The sequence below is a fragment of the Papilio polytes genome, unplaced genomic scaffold (genome assembly GCF_000836215.1).
Source record: "Papilio polytes unplaced genomic scaffold, Ppol_1.0 DF824325.1, whole genome shotgun sequence".
NCBI classification, from domain to species: Eukaryota; Metazoa; Arthropoda; class Insecta; order Lepidoptera; family Papilionidae; genus Papilio; species Papilio polytes.
Window position 1 is genome coordinate 159,959 of NW_013524879.1, and position 20,426 is coordinate 180,384.

General features: G+C 35.7%; 1 protein-coding gene across 1 annotated transcript in view; it reads right to left on the reverse strand.

Annotated features, from left to right (window-relative positions):
- The window catches only part of LOC106100053, an 80,229-nt gene extending 59,809 nt beyond the window's left edge, over window positions 1-20,420 (reverse strand). Inside the window, exons 1-7 of the mRNA XM_013278793.1 lie at window positions 20,377-20,420; window positions 19,587-19,768; window positions 17,403-17,517; window positions 16,833-16,944; window positions 16,300-16,422; window positions 15,687-15,746; window positions 14,784-14,855 (exon numbers count right to left, since the gene is read on the reverse strand). Coding sequence (XP_013134247.1) covers window positions 14,784-14,855; window positions 15,687-15,746; window positions 16,300-16,422; window positions 16,833-16,944; window positions 17,403-17,517; window positions 19,587-19,597 — 493 coding nt within the window. The 5' untranslated portion in view covers window positions 19,598-19,768; window positions 20,377-20,420. The remainder of the gene's footprint in view (window positions 1-14,783; window positions 14,856-15,686; window positions 15,747-16,299; window positions 16,423-16,832; window positions 16,945-17,402; window positions 17,518-19,586; window positions 19,769-20,376) is intronic.
- Window positions 20,421-20,426: the final 6 nt, after the last annotated feature.

Consider the following 20,426-nt stretch of genomic DNA (forward strand, 5'->3'; position numbering starts at 1 on the left):
AATCGGAAATTATTTCATCTGCAAGATAGATTGACCTAGAAACTATGTTGATTTATCTTCAAACATTTACAGGACAATCTAATATAGGTCATCAAAGTCCTAGGACTAAATCCAGCTAATTCATTCGCAGATACATTTTCTACATGTCTGTCAATAAAATGTTGCTGAAGTGGCGCATTAGCGGCAATGATATTTATACACTATCCATACGTCATAACGCACACGTCACGGGACAACGTAAACACTTCCCGTCGACCTTGACGATGTGTCAAGTTACACAACAATACAATTACGCGCCCGTTTATTAACGCAAAACCTGTGTTCATCATATCGCAACAATTATATTATTTCACTAGATGTTGCTGGCGACTTCACCCGCGTGAAATTAAAAAAATATAGCCTCACAAATAATTTTTTAACGCTGAAAGAGTTTGTAAAATCGGCAACTTATTTTCTTAGTTATTTCAATACATACAAAAATACTAATCTTTCCTCTTTATAATATTAGTAAAGATTAGTTCTAGAACTAGAACATAATCATAATATGGATAGGGTTGTCAACTTTCAATAAATGTAGGTAGGTAGGTAAAAACTGTATCCAGATTGGCAACCCTAATCTTGGCATTACCGCGTTACCTGTCTGCAGCTTATCCGCTGTGAGGCTGCGCAGGAGGCGCTTGATGCTGCGCCGGCGCCGCACGCCGGTGCCCTCCTCGCCGCTCATACCGCGCCCCAACCCCCGACACACACACACCACATTGCAGTCACCACTTGTCACAATTGTAGTACACGTAATATCTCATCACTACCTGTACGTCACAAGCCTACCCGACAAAGAAATAAATTCATTCATAATTTCAGATGTATTTACTTTGTTTATGTGCTAAATTAGAGTAAAGGTGGTCCAGAAAGACGCAATATTAGACAGTGTCCAGTGGCGAAAACATATCTAATCGAAATAATTGACATCTCTTTCATTCTCCTTCAAGAAAGTGAGATCAATATCTACAGACGTGTAGTGGAAACAGGCAGTATAATTTTTCACTCTATAGACACATAGATTCACTAACAAACCGATCTACATAGAAACTTCGCAATCTGTTGCAACCGAGCTTAGCAAATACCAATCTCGGTGCGGTTGGATCAACCCCGAGGGTTGGAATGACCGTCGCACGGGGATCGTCCCCCGGGATTACAGTGGAAATGTCCCGATGCATGGATTACTGTACACTAATTCATTACATATGTTTGTGAATAGTAAACTACCTATATCTAGTTAAACAAACATTTGAAACTACAATAGCCTCCGTTAGTGGCGGTTTAATTACTCTGAGTAATGTTTCTACGGTAAATATTATTTTTTTGCTAAGTAATTGTCGGTTTATTTCCATAAGCATAAACTACATGACAGGACGCTAATGAGCTAATTATACAGGGCAGGGATGCGGTGTCAAGTGCTAATAAAGGAAAATTTGATAGACCTAATTTATTGGACCGCTCGCTCGAGTACATCTATTTGCCAACACTTTGATCACACGACACATTGCACCCTGGGGGTAACTGGGGTGGGTTGCTGACCGTACACCCCATCCCTAGACACCTGAGTTTGGAGCGCGCTTGACGCTATCATAATTCTATTTTCATTGTATATCCGCCCATATGAACTTAGAAGTAATTTTTCCTAAAGTCAAAATTTTCGGATCAATCTCTAGGGCAGAATATTTTTTTTAATGGTAAACAATTTTGTAAAATAACTACCTGTTGCCCGCGACTTCGTCCAAGCAATTTTAAGATAAAAAAGTAGCTTATAACATTCCTGTCTATGTCAGGTACCCTTCAGTGAAAGTCCGGTGAAACCCGCCCTGTCGTTACAGAGAATAGCCGGAATAAACGCGGCTTGCGGACAGACACACAGACAAAAAAAATGCGATTTTCGTTAACAGCATCGCAAATACATTATCTTCCCGAAATTTGGATTTTTTTTTAATAGTACAGACACTCCAATTTTATTATATGTATAGATAATAATCCGTACCTATAAATGGTATTACTTCAACTAAAAGGTATGTTATAACCGCAATTCTCCGCATGGTGTAACCGCGGGAAGCCACAGATGTGCTAATCCATTTGTATTACTATATTTATGTACCGTGATAATTAGATTCATAACCCTTTTACCTTATATAACGCAATATATAGCTAAAATAAACGCATCGATGCTTCAGTGACATTCGTAACCTATAAAAAACGAGTAACCGTTTGGTTGTCCCACAAAGTAAATATTCGTATATTTATGTTATTCGCTTAAACATAACCACGACGTGTATCGTAACGTATGTCGGCAGTAAAGCGACGAAAATAAAAACTTTACGATATATGCATGATTCATACCAGTCCAAACATATATCAACTACATATTTCTTTCGGTACCTCTGAAGAAATCACTTGTCGCATCAGACTAATATTTTTTTTCTTAAGTTCAAATCCATTTCCATTTTTCACTAAATATGTGCAAATATTTATAAAGTAACTGTTTTTTAGTGTCTTTAAAAATATCTATAGTATCAGCGCTACGAGGAAGTTAATCGAGACAGAAATAATGTCTAAAATAAAGCAAAAACGATATTTATATAGAGCACGCTGGCTCTGGACATTCTATACGAGGGAAAATAAACAAAGCAAACATAGCTAGAGACACTGCATAAGTAGACATTTTTAATTTACCGAGAAAGTTTGTACAATGAAAATCTACTGTGACAACACTTGGGGAATTTTTCGGTCCATAGCCTTCAAAGGTCAACTTCGCATGATGGACCTACAGTTATTTTAGACCTATAGGGAGATAACATTAATCTGATTATCTTTTTAATAATTACGTTTAAAGAAACAATGATTAAGAACATAAAGTTTTAATTATTATGTGTAAAATTTTGTTATTGGTTGTTGATTATTTTTGTTTTTTTTTTTCATCGTTTAAATAATTATTAATGTATATATTGTAGATACCGTAAGGTGCCAGTACCATGTTTTAGTAATAACTAATCTCTAGATATTATTTATGTGCTATTTTATTAATAAACTGCACATATAACATAATTAAACTAGCTAAAAGCGTAAATCACGCAGCATTGGTACAGTCGCGGAAAAAACCTTTATGGATGGTATCGAAAAAGAAAATCACATAAATATTGCTGACGTGTGTTTATTAACACCTTTATTATGTTGCAATAAAACATGTTTGTAATAAAACCAAGACACGGGTCTAAACAGGAATTGTTAACACTTCGGTTGAACAATCGGCATCTGGCCGCAGGGGGTTTTATAGTTGTGATGTAAGCTTCAATTGTAAAACGTAAAAGTTTAAAAGTAAACCATCTTATAGTTGCACAAAAACATTAAATAAATTGTGATTAGCTCGTCAAGCCGAGAGAAAAAATAATCATGAAAATTCATCAACTACCCGTCCCGTAATGTTTCAAAAGTTCAAGCTAGCTGAAACTATAACAATTTGAGATACAAATTGAGAAGTTTACTTTTGCTTTATCACATATAGTCGGAGTAACTTTGGATAAATGACGTACTGCCCTTATTTCATAAAAATTCCAAGATCGCTTGCAAATATTTATTACGATCGATTCCCAACGCGCGGAAAGTTATCCAATAAAAAATATTAACATGTAATTCAGTAGCGACGATCAAAAGTAGATTTGTTTACGCGCGCCTCGTCTACACAATAAACAGAGATCGACAAGGGGGGCGATAAAAAACATTTTTTATGAATGCAAACACTTGTGCGCGCGGCTGTACCGCGGCTGCTGGCGGTGCGCCAGGCTCGGCGCAAGCTGCCTACACATTCTGCACGGTTAATACAAGACTTAATGTCTTCAAACATAATAGATTACACGCAAATACACTGATAATATTTACTTCTTAAACTAACCGATTATTTTCTTAGAGATTTTCTTTCCAGATAAATTTTAGCAAACGCAATTGCAAAAGATCGAAGATTTTCGCTTCTCTCAACTCTACCGCATCCACAATGCAGTTATGAAGCAATCCATTTCATCGATGCTACTGTAAAAGTACTAATCTATTTTCAAAAGCCACCCCATAACCGGACCATGGTCCCCATGGGGTGCGTGGCCTGCACCCATCCCCTCCCCCGTCTAGACTGCACTGCATCCCCGCCCCGCACACCGTGTGCAAACAGTCACGTATACGAGGTCATAATAGAGCCTTTTGTAACGAGCAAGTGAAATAATAAAGAGCGATTAATTTTTAATAGGTTTATTACAGACTTCATGCAGTTAAAATATAGGTTCTAGTACTTATCTTAGACTGTAAGGATAAAGAAACTAGAATCAACTAGGAATATTGTCAAGCAATCTACGTTCATTGTTGGTCACTGCTCTTTAGCTCCAGCATTTGCTTCAGAAATATGAACAAAATTAAACATAATATCCATTGCAAAATGACCCTTATTCCGTATTAGGAGGTGTGATAATTAGGGTTATCACCGATGAGTCACTGGGGAACCCTGATGTGAGTCATTTGGCAGCAATCCATCGCTTCTGTCGTTGGCAACCCTCAGGACGTTGGCTTATATTTACGAGAGTTCAACATGTACCAGCTGTTAGAACACGACACCAAGTGTAGGCCGGAGGAGACATTCTTGGGGTTATGGGACGGTGACTCAGCTTGAGGATCATAAAAGCAGTCAAGGTCTGGTCAACAAACGCTAACTAGGCCATGGTGCATCATGTCTTAATTCTGAGCCCAATGTCAAATGTTCTATAAACTATTTTACTGTACAATGTCAGCGTTAATGGTTTTTTAACTGACATTGACCGATTCTTACAAATTACTCGATTTTCTTTTTGTTTTGTACCCTTTTGTAAAGCTTAACAAAGGAAATTTATAGTGCGAAAGAAAGTGTCAGTGTTGGTAGGGAGCATCCCAGATGGACTTATACCTGATTGTTGAAGTACAAAGTACAAGAAGCGAAAGGGGTATGTTACGATCAAAACAAATTGGGATCAGTGGTGTCTGCCTGCCCCTCTAAGCTATGGACGTGAAACACATTGTTTTTCGTCAATTGGTAGTCCTCCAACTAGATTTAAACCGTAAGTTATCAGGGACAAAGTACCACGTATGTAATTAATTCCAATGTAGTGTATAATCCAACAGCTTTAGCAAAAGCTTTCTTTTAATTGAACAAATCTAGATAAGGTCTAGATTATTTAGAGCTCTGTAATCCTTTGTGCGATGTCACGACCCGTTGGATTAAAGCTGGAAGGATGCCAAGGAAATATAAACTCTATCACGTTGTTAATAACTCGAGAATCGAGTAAACAATCTCCGTTTATACTGTACCGCTTTGATGGTAAAACTATTCCTGTATTGTGGTCGAAACAAGACATATTTCATCTTAAAAGCGAATTCCATTGTGACAAAGATATTTATAAGAACAGGTCGAATTTAATTGGCTAGTAATATACATTACCAGTATTAATTATTTGAAACAAATCGCGTTGATTTGGTTGAAAAAGATATAGCTTAATTTAAAAGTAAAGCTTTTGTTTAATATGAAAAGTTACTAAAATACAAGCGATATTATTTCGAAAAATGAAACAAGAAAGAGTTACCAACTGCCGTTGACATAAGATAAAAGTGACGATTTTTTTCTTCAACACTTAGAACTACCTTCAATCTGTTATCTGTAGATATAGAAAGCTCGAAGTTAGATCGGTATTCAATGAAAGTGTTGCAGAGACCGGCTGAGTTGGGACAGAAATAGTAGTTTGTGATGTCCGGCCGAACGCTCGGCGTTTCACAACCGTACGCCTTGTATGGCGTGTACGGTCCGCAAATACGTTATAAATAACAAATAAACAGATTATATATAACGTTAAATTAACCTTATTTATGACCTTGATAACTACTTGACTATTCCAAAAAAAGTTGGAGTAAAATAGCCAAAGCATTAAGAGAAAAATCTTACAAATTTCTATTACAAGGAATTTGTAAACCATAAATATACAGTCGTGATACTATTTGAATAATAAGAAATTACAAATTAATATTAAATAAAAAAAAAATTTGAAGTTGGTTAAATATTCATATTTGCTATCGGTACCTAAAGTATATCGCCGCATGCGGACACGTGTCTATATTTATTTTCACTAATGTCCGTGTATCGGTGGTCTGGTGCATTAGCCACGAAACATCAAACTTTGTCTACACTAGTATTACGAAATACAGAATAAAAATGCAAAGACTAAAATAACCATAAACACGGTCTATTTATAGAACTATCTTTACTCCACAAAAGCAATTATCTCTTCGGAACAATCTCATATCGTTTGCCCCACTTTCATCCCTCCAAGTCCAAACTTCGGCGCAATCTCGGCCCCAATCAATCTCATAATTACAGCGGAGATGGGCCAAGTTATACCATACATAAATACTATGTTAAGGAGTAAAAATAACAGAGAAATCCACTCAACCAAACCAATAAGGTCCGTATATATGAGAGCTTTAGAAAACTCTAAAATTGAAACAGCGTTGAAAGAGTTCAATTTCCCAAGTTTACATATCATATTTCGAAAATAACAAAAAAGCCCCGATAAAACAATGAACCATAAAAAAAAACATCTCACAGGATTTCATAATCAATTCATATTCTATTAAAATAGTGACAACTTTTTCAAAAAACAATTTTGCAAACTTAACTAAACACCAATTACATACAATTCACGCGTAAACACCTTTTAACACTAAACATTCAACACAAATAAACGTCAAATAAACGACAAACCTTCCCTGCAGGACAATTTCGTACGTAATACAATTGCCGCAATAAACCTTAATGTGTGCGCTATAAGGGTCATAATGGAAAGCATTACGGTTTGTGGTAATGACGGCACCACAATTAGAGTTGCCCTTGACCCTTCAATGTCACACTGACAGGCCATGTACTGAACTCTTATCGCATTGTATGTTCAGATTTTTGTGAAAGCGTAAAGATAACAATATATTAGTCTTACGTTCATTACATACACTATTTGTCAAAAATACTGTCCCAAACATTTTCAGCATAACCAACATAAAAAAATTGACTTCGATATTCCACACCACTAACACGAACACTACATCATAAACTATTCTCTACGGAGATGGCATAGTACTGCTATTTTGACTACATATGTCCGAAGTCAAGTTCGCGGGGAGCGCCCTCTATCTGCAGCTACTATCTGTGTGGATGTGGCTATCACATCCTGTCGATACCCCGCATTCGCCCGACAGCTATTCAATACACATTTCTTCAAATTATTTCACTTTACAATACTAAACCGCTGAGTTACAACTTATAACAACATATATTTGCATTTTCGCTACTATTTTTTACTAACATTTTAAAGAGGAAGGGTTTGTATTTATGTATGTTTTGAGATAACTTAAAAACTACAAGCCGATTTAAAAAATCTTTCACCTCTAACAACCTACGTTTACGAGTGAGTGTCATAGGTTATACTTGTCAATTTCATGCAAGCGAAGTCGCGAGCAACAGCTAGTCTATTCTAATGTTATTAAGAGGAAATATTCGTAATTAATTAAAAAAAGTAATACAAAGCATAGGTTATGTGTGATTTTTTCTAAATAACGAAATAGTTGTGACGTTATATTGTTAAGTAGTGTATCGTTTAACTTTGGTAAGGTTCCAAGGAATGTGTACGGAAGCTGGGCAGCCAATCAATGGGCCAGTTCGTCGCGCCGCTACCGCTGTTGCACAACCAAGGTTATGTTTGTTTTGGAGAGTTAATTACGCGACAAGCTTTACAAATGTAAATACATTTCGTTATATCTATCCACGGAACTATAGGGTAAGAATTAAACACTAGAACGCCAATATGTGTTCGTAAACAGCATGAGTTCTATCAATTTGACGAAAGACAGATTCAAGCTAATATAGAAAGATTGTCCTACTAATATTATAAATATGAAAGTTTAGATGGATGGATTAATGTTTGTTAGTTTGTAGCATAAACGGCTGAACAAATCTGGATGATATTTGGCATAGATGTAGAATAAGCCTGGACGAACACATATATTACTTTCTACTGTATTTTTCTAATTCTACGCGAACGGATTCGTGGGCAAAAGCTAGTATAGAATTGTCTTAAGCATGTGTCTTAATATAAATCTATTTTGTTCCACGAAACTTGTATAATGTATATGAAGTAAGAAGCAAGTTTGTCTTCGATCGGACGCGCCCCTGTTTATATCGTTACGCTATCACTGCGACCTTGGCAAGGACATCCATGTTACATAACAGTTTGTTTTGTTGACCTTGTTGTAAACATGCACAATGACAAGACATAAAAGAGCGTTTAAAAATAAAGTGCTAACACCAAATATGCACATATAACAAAACAAATCATTTATGTAATGTTAGGTGAACTATTCCATTTGCAAGAAAACGCGTGCAAAATTACGCATATTAACTTAAATTGTTCGCACACCTCGTGCGAAGTTCCGAGCTATCGTAAAATTTGCATAGTATTATACTTTTAGCCTAGTAATACAGTTTCCTCGATACTTTAAGTCCTATGTCATTTATCTCGACGTTGAAGTTCGGGGTCGAGGGCAAGGAGAGCGTGCACAAACTGCGTAACGAAGCTATTTGTCACTGCCCACCCCACGGGGGTGAAGACGTGATGTACTTACACTGCCTTCTTAAATTGTAATTATGCTTTCTGAAATATAAGTGGCTTTTGTGTCTTTTCCCTTAGTTTATTGTTATTTTGAGTTAAGAAAATGAAAATCACACTAATGTTATAAATGAAAGTTTAGATGGATGGATGTTTGTTAGAGTTTCCACACTAAATTGGTGAACAGATCTCAATGAAATTTGACATAAATGTAGAGGATAGTCTGAAAGAACAAAAAGGCTACTTGGTTTTGTTTTTTAATGATACGACACGGACGGAGCCGCGGGCGAAAGCTAGTATAGTATAGTTAGAAGCTAAAATGACGTCATACATTATTTTACAAGCGAGTGTCATTTCTCGGAAATTTGCTTGTCGCGATGCGTTAAGTACCACCCAATCGTCGGCAACTCTCTTGCGCAAATATGGGTCAATACAATTCCACACAAGCAATCATAGTTTCATTTATATTATCTGTACACGAAACTATACCAAATTAATGAATAGGAAAGGGGCTTCTAGTTGAGAACTATTAAGTCTTATATGCGGAAAAGATAAAAAGCGTATCTTGTATTTTTTTCCGTAGCAAATACCTTTGATGTACCGAACAAATACCAACTTAAAACGGGCCCTTTGAGACATCGGAATAACTTAAATATCATAAATATTTAGGAGACAAAATGTATTTTTCATATAACGTAATATTTATTCGATAAAAAAACCGTTGAGAAAAAATAACATTGAAGGTCATTTCTTAAAAACGGTCAAACATTTTTACACCAAAAAAAAAATGAATAAACTCGTCAGCTTTTCGCGCGTCAAAACGAACGGTAATGGAATGTTCTCTTTTATTTAAAAATTCAAATTTAGAACGTTTGAAAAACTGTCGCAACACGCACGAAACAATTGCCAAAATGGCGTAGTTTTTGAAGACTGTTGTTGGACTTTGAAGATTCTACTCTGAAATTTGTTATAAAATTTACAACTAAATCTTATCTTACTAATATTATAAATGCGAAAGTTTAGATTAATGTTGATTGGCTTAAACTGCTGAAGGGATCTCGATGAAATTTGGCATGTATGTAGAGCATAGTCTGGAAGAACATAAAAGCATTTTGTTTCTTTTTAATACCACACAGAGTCGCGGGCGAAAGCTAGTCTTTTTAAAAATTAATAATTGCATTATGCGTCACAAACTGTGATCAATAAAAATGTCACTTTCAATTCTGTAAACGACATATTTATGCACAAGTTGGGGTATCGAAGCAATTGGGTCACACGTTTGTCCGGACTCGAACCTTGACCTCCGCAAGTCCTTCCAATGCAATAAATCTCCCGTTCCGGTATGCTAATGGATTACAAGACGGAATTATTCGTTTTTTTTTTATTTGTTTCTCTGCGAAATGTCTTATTTGTAGACAGTAACCGCGTTTTATTTCATTACTATAATAAAAATTGTATCTTCAGATTAATCTATATAAAACTGGGTATTTTTATCTTTACGATCGGAACATCTATAAAGGCTTAGGTTCGAATACAGTTCTTCGTTTTTCTTGTGACGTAATTACCATAGAGTTATGATAACTTAATGTTTTCCTTGCACCTGTCTGTGTCAAAGTTCACCTCTAAACTCTATAACGTGCTACGCTCAGGTGTTTCGTAGCCGTAGCGGACACGCGTAGCTATTGACCCTCTACGAATTCATTCAAACTCTACTTCTGAAGATCAAATAAACCGCTCAGATTCAATGGATTACAATGTTTGAAATATATTTAACCTGAATACATTTAAGACTGAAAACTGAAAAACAATATCGGTAAACTTTTTAAATCGGCGATCTATTCTATGAAGAAAATATTTATGAAATTCACGCGAGACCTTTAAAGTGAAAATGTCAAATGTTATGGCAATAATTCCCACTGTTGTCCGTCTGTACAAAGTGCATAAAATGTCAGCCTCACAATGCCGAGGACATTTCAAATGTCAAATTAACTACAAATGTCAAGAAATACTAACAAATTGTTTTATTTTCACAGAATAACGAAGGAAATAGAGAATCAAATTTTATATGCATCCGTTAATTTCAAAGAGAACAGGAGAGATGCAAATGATTTGACCATCATCAGCTATAAGTTCTAACTTATGCATTCGTAATTTACCCAAGTTACAGTCAGCCACGCTGGACTTCACATATATCTTTAAATTTCTTTGCAGATATGCACGCATCCATGGCGAATTCAAACATACATGGCGTATAGACTGATCTTGTTAGGTGTAGCGTTTAACTGTGCCATTAACGCCCTAACTCCTGACAATTTTTTTTAACTATTATGTTTATTTTCGAGACAATAGTATAACTGATATTTAAGCGTTTAAACTATATAAATTAATTTAAAAACATACAAACAATATGTAGACGACATTGAGTCAATGCGCGTGGGCGATGTGTTCGAAACCTGTCACCGCGGCATCATATATCCTGCCTGGACAATAACTACATGTGTCACATTACTATTAATAATTGCAAAAATAAAAAACACATTGTAATTAAAGGATTTAATACAACCCTTTGCTATAGCAATGAAATGTCACTAAAAACATCTATTTAAAATATCGATTCAATCATTCGGAATTTATGACCTTGAATAAGCGGATTCCCAGCCAATGAACTATTATAAATCGAGGAATTTATTCATTAATGCGGAAGTTATGTTTAAAAAAACTCGTAAAATTCATCTCTTCTTTAAAGACGACAAAAGCTTTATCATCAATTTTTACTTTTCTTTGAACATTCCTACAAAATTTCTATCATTTCAGTAAACATTCGACATTTCAACCAAAGGCTGAACAAAACTATCATAACCTACTCTGATCTGTAAACTATTCATCGCGATACTTTATAAAAAGCCTTACATAAGTAAATATCTAGCACATAAACAAAAAAAATGTTTATTTACAAAAAAAAACCTATCAAAACTCCATTTTAAATTCACAAATCACTATTTTACTATACCTAAAACAACACTCAAATCAAAACAAAGCACTATAAACACAACTTTTATAAAGTTAACGTTTTCAGCGATACGAAGGCGGTCGTCCGTGTTTCAGCACACGACCGTCCGCGCCGCCCGCCCGCCCGGCACTCCCTACACGTGCACACACTACATTATATGATGGCATCTCACTATACACCATATAAACAACTTAAACTAACTTAATTCAAGTTCTAGTAACTTAAAATTCATATAACTAAAAAACCTTACTGAAGGTTTAAAATTATAGAGATCGAATATTCATCAATTTATTTTACAATTTAAATTATAGGTATACGAGCTTTCGCTGCAAGCTTTAACAAACATCCATCTATCTAAACTTTCGCATTTATAATATTAGTAAGAAGTAAAAAGACAACAAAACTTTACGAAAGGTTCACTGTAATTACGTATAGTTTTGAATACATAAAAGTAATCTACCTCGTCAATAATGCGAGTCGTTAAGAACTAACACTAAGTGTCACATTTACAACCCGAGGTCAATGTCGGAATCGATCCTGTGACATACTACGTCGTGTTCTGACACATTATGACATAGATTCAGTATTACAGATATAATAATAATTAATTTACGAAAAAACCTACTTCCTGAAGTAAATTTTTATGATTTTTTACTTAAAACATCTAATTCATTAGGTCCATAATTGACTGATTTCAAAAACAAGAGACATTGGAAAGACTAGTTACTGAGTTAGAACAAATCGAATTATTTTTGTCTACTAGCTTTTGCCCACGACTCCGTCCGCTGGAAATTAAAAAAACAAAAGTAGCTTTTGTGTTCCAAATTATCCTTTACTTTTATGCTTAATTTCTTCGAGATCAGTTAAGCAGTTTAGGCTACATACTCTAACCAACATCCATCCATACAAACTGTCACATTTAAAATATTCAGTAGTAATTAAGATTTCATGTTAAGAAATTATAATTTAAAAGTAGTTGTTACATAAAAAAGGTGATGAGAAGGTTACAAGGCAAGTTATCCAGATGGTAAATTCCTATATCCGCAAGAGCCAACGCAAAGATACAATAAACAAATGTAACGGAAAACTAATGTAAATGTATTAGAAAGCTGTGAGTAAATATTATGAAGATTTCGCTCACACATCTGCAGCAGGAATGCAGCACGCAGTATTACAATGTTTATAAACACTCATTGATATACTCAACTAAAATACAACTGAAAACTAAAGGAAAAAAAATAATTTCAAAGAATGACAGAAAGAGAAAACTGAAACATTATATTTTGTCTCTTACGAGTAATATCGCATTTTATGCATAAAATAAATAACTCACAATTTATGTTTTTTGACTTTTTATCAAAAACGATTTTATTTTCGTGAGAATACAACTAACTCGCGTCACAATAGAATTAACATTTTTATATTAGTTAGTAGAGAGATAGTACATCTTCCTCTCTCATTTCAAATCTCCTGTAAACGTCAAACGCAAATTCCCAAAAACCATACATGTTCAGTTAATTATTTTTATGAATAAAGACGAGATATAACGTTCGTCTCTTTCACACATCCTCTTACATCTGCCATCTCTTTCTGATACTGTTACGCGATTTGTTAATTGCTTTAAAACATGTTTCACACTTGTTTTAGCAGTGGAAACACGCGGTTATACACACAAAACATTTCAAAGTCGTCAACTCGAAACATTTCCGGTATAGAAAGCGTTGCCACTGCGCTCGTAAACAATTAACTGGCAACTATTATTAGTAAAGCTTAGCAGAATGACCAGTATAACATGACCTTCTCATTTTACTATGAATATAGAAATGTCTAGGGAAAGAAATCAATTGTACTGTAACACGGGGGTCACTGATTTTTGAACATTTGTTAGAAGATATGTGATGAATGGAAGAGACATAAAAACACAGAAAATTATCTTTAATAATTTTTTTTTTTTTATAACATAAGGCGGCAAACGAGCAAGCGGCCACCTGAAACCGCCAAAATGGCGAAGCGACCGCTGCCCATAGACATTCGCAATTGCAAATGCGTTGCCTACCCTTATACGACGGAGGAGGAGACGCACATTAAGAGGATATTTCCCCTTCCTATGCATCTCCTCCACAGTCAAATCCACTTCCTCTTCCCAACCTCTCCTTATAAGAAAAGGGTGGTAAAGAGAAAGGGACTTAAATTAGGCCTCCGGCACCACACTCATCAGACGAAACACGGAATGTTTTTCATTTTATCGCCTATCTTTTGTGTGGTCGTGGTATTACTGGGGGCGTGCCGACCCATTCGTGCTAAGATGTTAAAGCGGGCACTACCACTGTTGACTTCTTTAATAAGATGTCGTTTAGATTATTTTTGTGTAAATTTGAAATTCGATCATGCTACTTAAATTTCAGATAATAAAAAAAAATAAGAATATCTTAAAGATGTGTTGTTTTCAGCTGACAATCTTGAGATAACGATTTTTTTAATTTAAAAAAGATCTTATTTCACTGCGTGTAAAAAACCAGGTAATCGAAATATTCTTAATTGATCTTAAAATAAAAGATATAAAGATTCACAAACAATTGAATTCTCATAATTTAAAACTGACTTGTTAATGTTCGAGATATTTTATATAATAAATTTAATTAACCGCAATTGTTTTATATATAAAAAATTAATGTGTAAAATGCATTAAAAACAAAATATTGTTTAATTTTTTCCTTAACCGAATTAAAATGAACAACTACGCTCTAGACACATCTAGTTAAAACATAATGAATTCACATCCGTGTTGCATAAACGATGAGGTCCGATATCGATAGAAAACTTAATATTTGGCATTGGTAACAATATTATAGTTATCAAAATGTATAAATCAGTACAAAATGTATGGATAAATCTAAACAATCCAACAGCTTAGAAATTTATTGTAACATTCCTTAAAAATGTATTTAATACTTAAAAAGAAACTTGCGCGATATTTTTTTATTTCATGTCAATAATTTAGATGTTTTCTTAGAAATACCTGGAAGTAAAGATACGAAACGACTTAATATAATGAGACTGACCTATGAGGGGGGTGGGGGTCAGCGTCTGCTCCCACGTCGCCTCGTCCTCCATCTTCCTGAAACTGCGCTCCACTGCAACAAACAATTATATTATAATACAATATAAAACCATAGATATCAATAAAAACGTTTACATTAAATACCCCTTTAGATTTATAATTGAAAAAAAAATGCTATTTCTAGATTGCAATCCAGAAAAGTGGGTACCAAACCGACTGATTCCCACCCTGATAGGGATTGAAATCTATACTATTATAATAAAACGTAAACACACACTTTGTTGCCAAGATGTCTGCAATTACAGCATACTTTTGTAAATTTATTTTTTTAATAAAAAGCCCTACACTTACGTCACGCTTTAGGCTATATATTTTCACGCCATTAAACTTGGAGGGTAAATATTTTGGATAAAAATGCCAATGTGGAAAAGAGATAATAAGTTGCTGCCAACATCAAGAAAGTAAGATTGCCAAGGATTGTCATGTCATGATATTTTGACATTTGCTATTGATAATTTGACACATGTAATAAAACAAACACAATAAAATAAAATTTCATAATTTCATGCGGATGAAGCCGCACGGGAACAGCTAGTCCTTAATATGGATTGCAATCCAGTGGAGTAGATCGTGCAATTGAGTTGTATCCCACGCTTCAAGTCCTATTAGGGATTCAATCCAGAAACGCAGGATCTCATAATTTGGCCGAGTCCCACCATAGGGATTGCAATCATTACAAAGGATTGCAATCCAACAAGATCAAAACCGCAATGGAGCTGAAATCCATCCTGCATTCCTTACTAGGGATTGCAATCCAGTGGGATTCCTATTACTGCATGCAACAGGGCTTCTTACATATAAACTGAATGACATATGAGAAATTATATTAAAGTTAGCAACTTACTGTTGAGAAAGTGCGAGGTGCCCGACGCCTTGCGGGACTTCTTATCGCCCGTGTCCTGACCTGTGGAATGTATTATTTATATTACTATTTTTACGTTTAGAACGTTTTACTAATAAACATTAACGTAATCAGATCAACTCGATAAAAAGTCCAGAATATAAAATATCACTGCACAGAGAACAAGAGATCTCAACATTAGACTGTTATAGAGTACAAGTCCAGAGTATAATTGGTAACAACAACCATCTAGAAGAATATAGGATTTTACATGGGGTCAACTAATATTGGTTTTAGCGCTACTGTCGCTCTAACCAAGATTTAGCCCAGGGCGTTCCTGTACAGCGGCCCTGGGCGATCGATCTTTTCCTATAATAATGTCGGATTTGTAATCAACATATTATTGGTGTTAAATACGATGTGTAGTGTAGTGTAATGTTGTGTTGTGTTGAGTTGTGTTGTCGTGTTGTGTTGTGTTGTGTTGAGTTGAGTTGTGTTGTGTTGTGTTGTGTTGTGTTGTGTTGTGTTGTGTTGTGTTGTGTTGTGTTGTGTTGTGTTGTATTGTATTGTGTTGTGTTGTGTTGTGTTGTGTTGTGTTGTGTTTTGTTAAACTCACCGGGCATATTATTATGATGTATGCGGTCCATAAAACGGGAGATTCTGTTGTGACTCTCTCCATCCAGCACACAGCCCTCCTCCACCGCCTTGCCGCACTCGCGGTGCACGCGCAAGTTGCAGTCTGCTCAAATACACCAGCACTGATCACACTACAGCAGTTATCAAACATCACGAAATCTCGGAACATTGTAAAGTTTATAAGAAAAACACAATCTCAAAATTACATCTATACTAATACAATAAAGAAAAAAACTTTGTTTTTTTGATTGTAATGAATAGGCTCAAAAACTACTGGGCCGATTTTAAAAATTCATTCACATAGGCCATATTTTTACATTTCTTTTTTATTTTTTTCAAATTTCACGTGGGAGGAATCGCGAGCCAAAGCATTTTTATTAAAGGAATATTACTTAATGGCTTACATGGGCTTATTTCAGAAAATATTAGCTAGATGCACATAATTATTTTTGTATTAAACAAGGCAGTTATCTAGCAAAGGGTATAGGCAGATGTAATGAAGGTGGTACTGACTGGCGCAGACGTAGGCCTGCGGCGCGAGGCCCCAGATGACGAGGTCGCAGTGGTGGCAGTGCGCCACCGACGTCAGCGCCTGCAGCTGCAGCTGGTGGCCGCGCACCACGTACTGCGCACCACACACGTACAGTCGCGGAAACCCACGGTGTTACACTTACGAAAACATTGTTTCTACCGATACAAACTCCGCTTGTACCACTAAATATTTCTTCCGACAGACATATAAAAACTATACTTTTGGTTATTGTTTAAACGACTGTAGCTTTCAAAATGGAACACCGATAAATTCCCTTATTGTATATACGCTCGAATATAATAACCTCACAGAAGACCAGTATAAAGTCGTATTTCATTCTATTGCGTTTCATTTAACTGTGAATTTACTCCGTTTATCTACTTCTTTCTCCACTTATCTTCCCTTCCCTATTATTTAACATGCACTAAAACAATAAATTCATATTTTCTTGACTAATAAAATTGAAAACACAAATGTAGACAATGCGACAGTATTGTTGGCTAGCGAGAGATGGCGAGATGTAAGATTGTGTGTCAGTAGTCGGCACTGACCGGCTGCGGGCGCTGCTTGGCGATGTGCTTGAGGCGCTGCTTGTACAACTTGTCGCGCAGCAGGAAGGACTCGCGCGCGCCCGCCGCCTGCCCCGCCGCCGCCACCGCCGCCGGCCTGCGCACGCCGCACACCGCACGTCACACCGACACACCGACACATCGATACAACGACACACAAGGAAATGACACCGTCTATTAGATGTTTGAAGCAATTAAATGCGGTAGACAAAATATTTAGAACAAGAGGGAAAAGAAAATATGTTGTTAGGCGTTTTATAACAGTCAAATTAAGTCAAAAGCTATAGTATACTAATAATGGAAAGATTTGTATTTTTGTATGTATTGAAATAACTCAAAAACTACTGAACCGATTTAAAAAATCTTAAACTCTTAAAAAACTACATTATCAGTCAGTAACATAGACTATACATTTTATTATTTTTAATTTTCACACGGACAAAATAGCGAGTAACAGCTTGTACAGAACACAATACAAACATTTTAGTAAATTTCCCTTTCTTCTTCTTAGGCGACTGCCACCATCTCTTTCTCACTTCTCTCGCCTCCTCTTCACTTATCTCTTTCAAATTCACCATCATATATAAAACACACACACACACTTGCAATGTAACTAACTAAGCACTAAGTATTAATTTTCTCACTTTAACCAATTCTTTCTTTTTACTACTATTTGTAATTACGAGCAGTCTGGTATTATCTATATTGCAATTTATAATTATTAACGTCTGTCCGTGTCCTGTATTCACACTATAGCGGTACAAACGAATATCCATTCGTTATTATCCTTATGCCGACAGATATCGTGCATTATTCATCAAAATGCGTCAAACGACTGAATTTACATCCACTTTAAAGTACTGTAAATCAACACAAAAAACTCAGTCAAAGAATTAAATTAGCTTCCCATTTCAGCACGCATTAAAATGTATGTCGAATTAACTGAACTGGGTATGAAATAAATGTCCTCGACTGTTGCGATATAAAACATAACAAAGTAACTCATAAAGCGACTGATATTATCCACAATGTATTTATTAATGGACAATATTTAGCGATATTGATAAGATATCAGGAATGTTATCAGGCACTCCTTTACGCACATACGATTCATTAACTATTATAGATTACGATGTAATCGTCTACCAAACATTTGAGTTTCCTTAAAATAAGATTTAATTAGAGATCTCGCTTATATAAATTAAAAATAAACAAAAGTAGCCTATGTGTTCTTTCACACTATCCTCTACATCTATACCAAATTCCATCCATATCCGTTCAGCAGTTTAGGCTACAAACTCTAACAAACATCCATCCAAACCTTCGCTTTTATATTGATATGAAGTATGATTAGTTGATTTTACGTAAACAAACTTACCGGTTAACGCATTGATTTAAAATATATTAAATAAACTAGTATCTGTCTTTTACTAGTACAAAAGTAGTGTTCGCTAATGCAAACGGTAAGAAGTTACATTATATGTAGGCGTCGCGACACCGACTGATATGAGCAGGTAAATGTCACACTATATGTGTACTTAATTGAATAACTTTGGTATTAAATTTAACTCAAATAACTAACATAAATATGTACAAACCAACATTATGTTATTAAAATAAAATAATAGAGATTGTTCAAGGAGTTTTTACACGTTTTTAGAGTCAAGCCATTAGAAAAGAAGAAGAAATTAAATAGTTCAAAATTAGAACACATCGTTGACGTCATCACTTTTTTATAGTCTTTTTCTATACATATTTTGTCATTACATAATGTCTCCGTTAAAATAGTTTTATTTCTAAATCTTTTACGATATACAGAGATTATATCAAAATTATATTAAAATGAGCAACAAATTTATGTTCTAATTTGCACTTTGTATTGTTTTAAATAAATATTCAATAGTATACTGTGATTGCTGACATCCTATGTGACTAAGTTGTGTGTTTACCCTATTTTATTAGTATACTAGCTGTTGCACGCGACTACGTCCGCAAGGGAAAAAAAACAAAAAATAGTAGTAGTAGAATTTGTTCTAGATTATCGTTTACGTTTTTGCCAAATGTCATAAAGATCGATACAGCAGTTTAGGCTACAAAAACTTTCGCATTTATAATATTAGTAGATATATATGCATGTGTGTATGTATGTATGTATCAGTAGCCGACCTGCAGTCCATGCTGCAGGCGGCGGCGGCGAGGGCGGCGAGCAGCGCGCGCTGCGCGGGGGGCGCGCCGGCGGCGGGGGGCGGCTGAGGGGGCGGCCCGCCTCCCCCAGCACCCGCCCCCGCCCCCTCGCTGCACACCGCGCGGATCACCTCGTACAGCAACCTCTCCACTACCACTTGCTCCTATACGAGAAACCGGATTGTACCGGATAGAACCGGTTCATGTAAAAAAGAACCAGTTTGATCCAGATTAAACCAATTTGGGAGGACAGGACAATTTCGTACGTTCTAAAATTAAGTTATAACAAGTACACTAATCGTTTACTTGTTATAACTTCATTTTAGAACTACAAACAATATGCAACCTTCTATTTTTAAGACATTTAATATAAAAGTGAGTAGACGAAATTGAAAATGTTACAGACCGTAAAAGTAAAATACCAGTTATTAAATTAACATGTTCACTACAGTTGGTATTTTCATACCAGTAAGCGAGCATTTATTTTAAGTGTTACAGTCCAACTGTACTGGTATTATAATAACGGAAAAAATATTTATTACCCTTTGGGCATTATACTATTATCCAAACTAGTGTGGTGCTCTATTGAGTTTGAATGGATACCCTGAATTATGCATTAACCTAATCGAGTTGTGTCTGAATAAGGGTTGTAACGGTAGCGTAAGCGGACGCAGAGTTATAATTTCTTGCCAAAGTTCCGCATTTACGGATGCGGAAGCGGAGTTCCGTTACAACCCTAGTGTGAATGTCGGTGTATGGGCAGTGCGGTCACCTGCGCGCGGTCGACGGCGCACTTGTCGAGCACGGCGTCGTCGGGCCCGT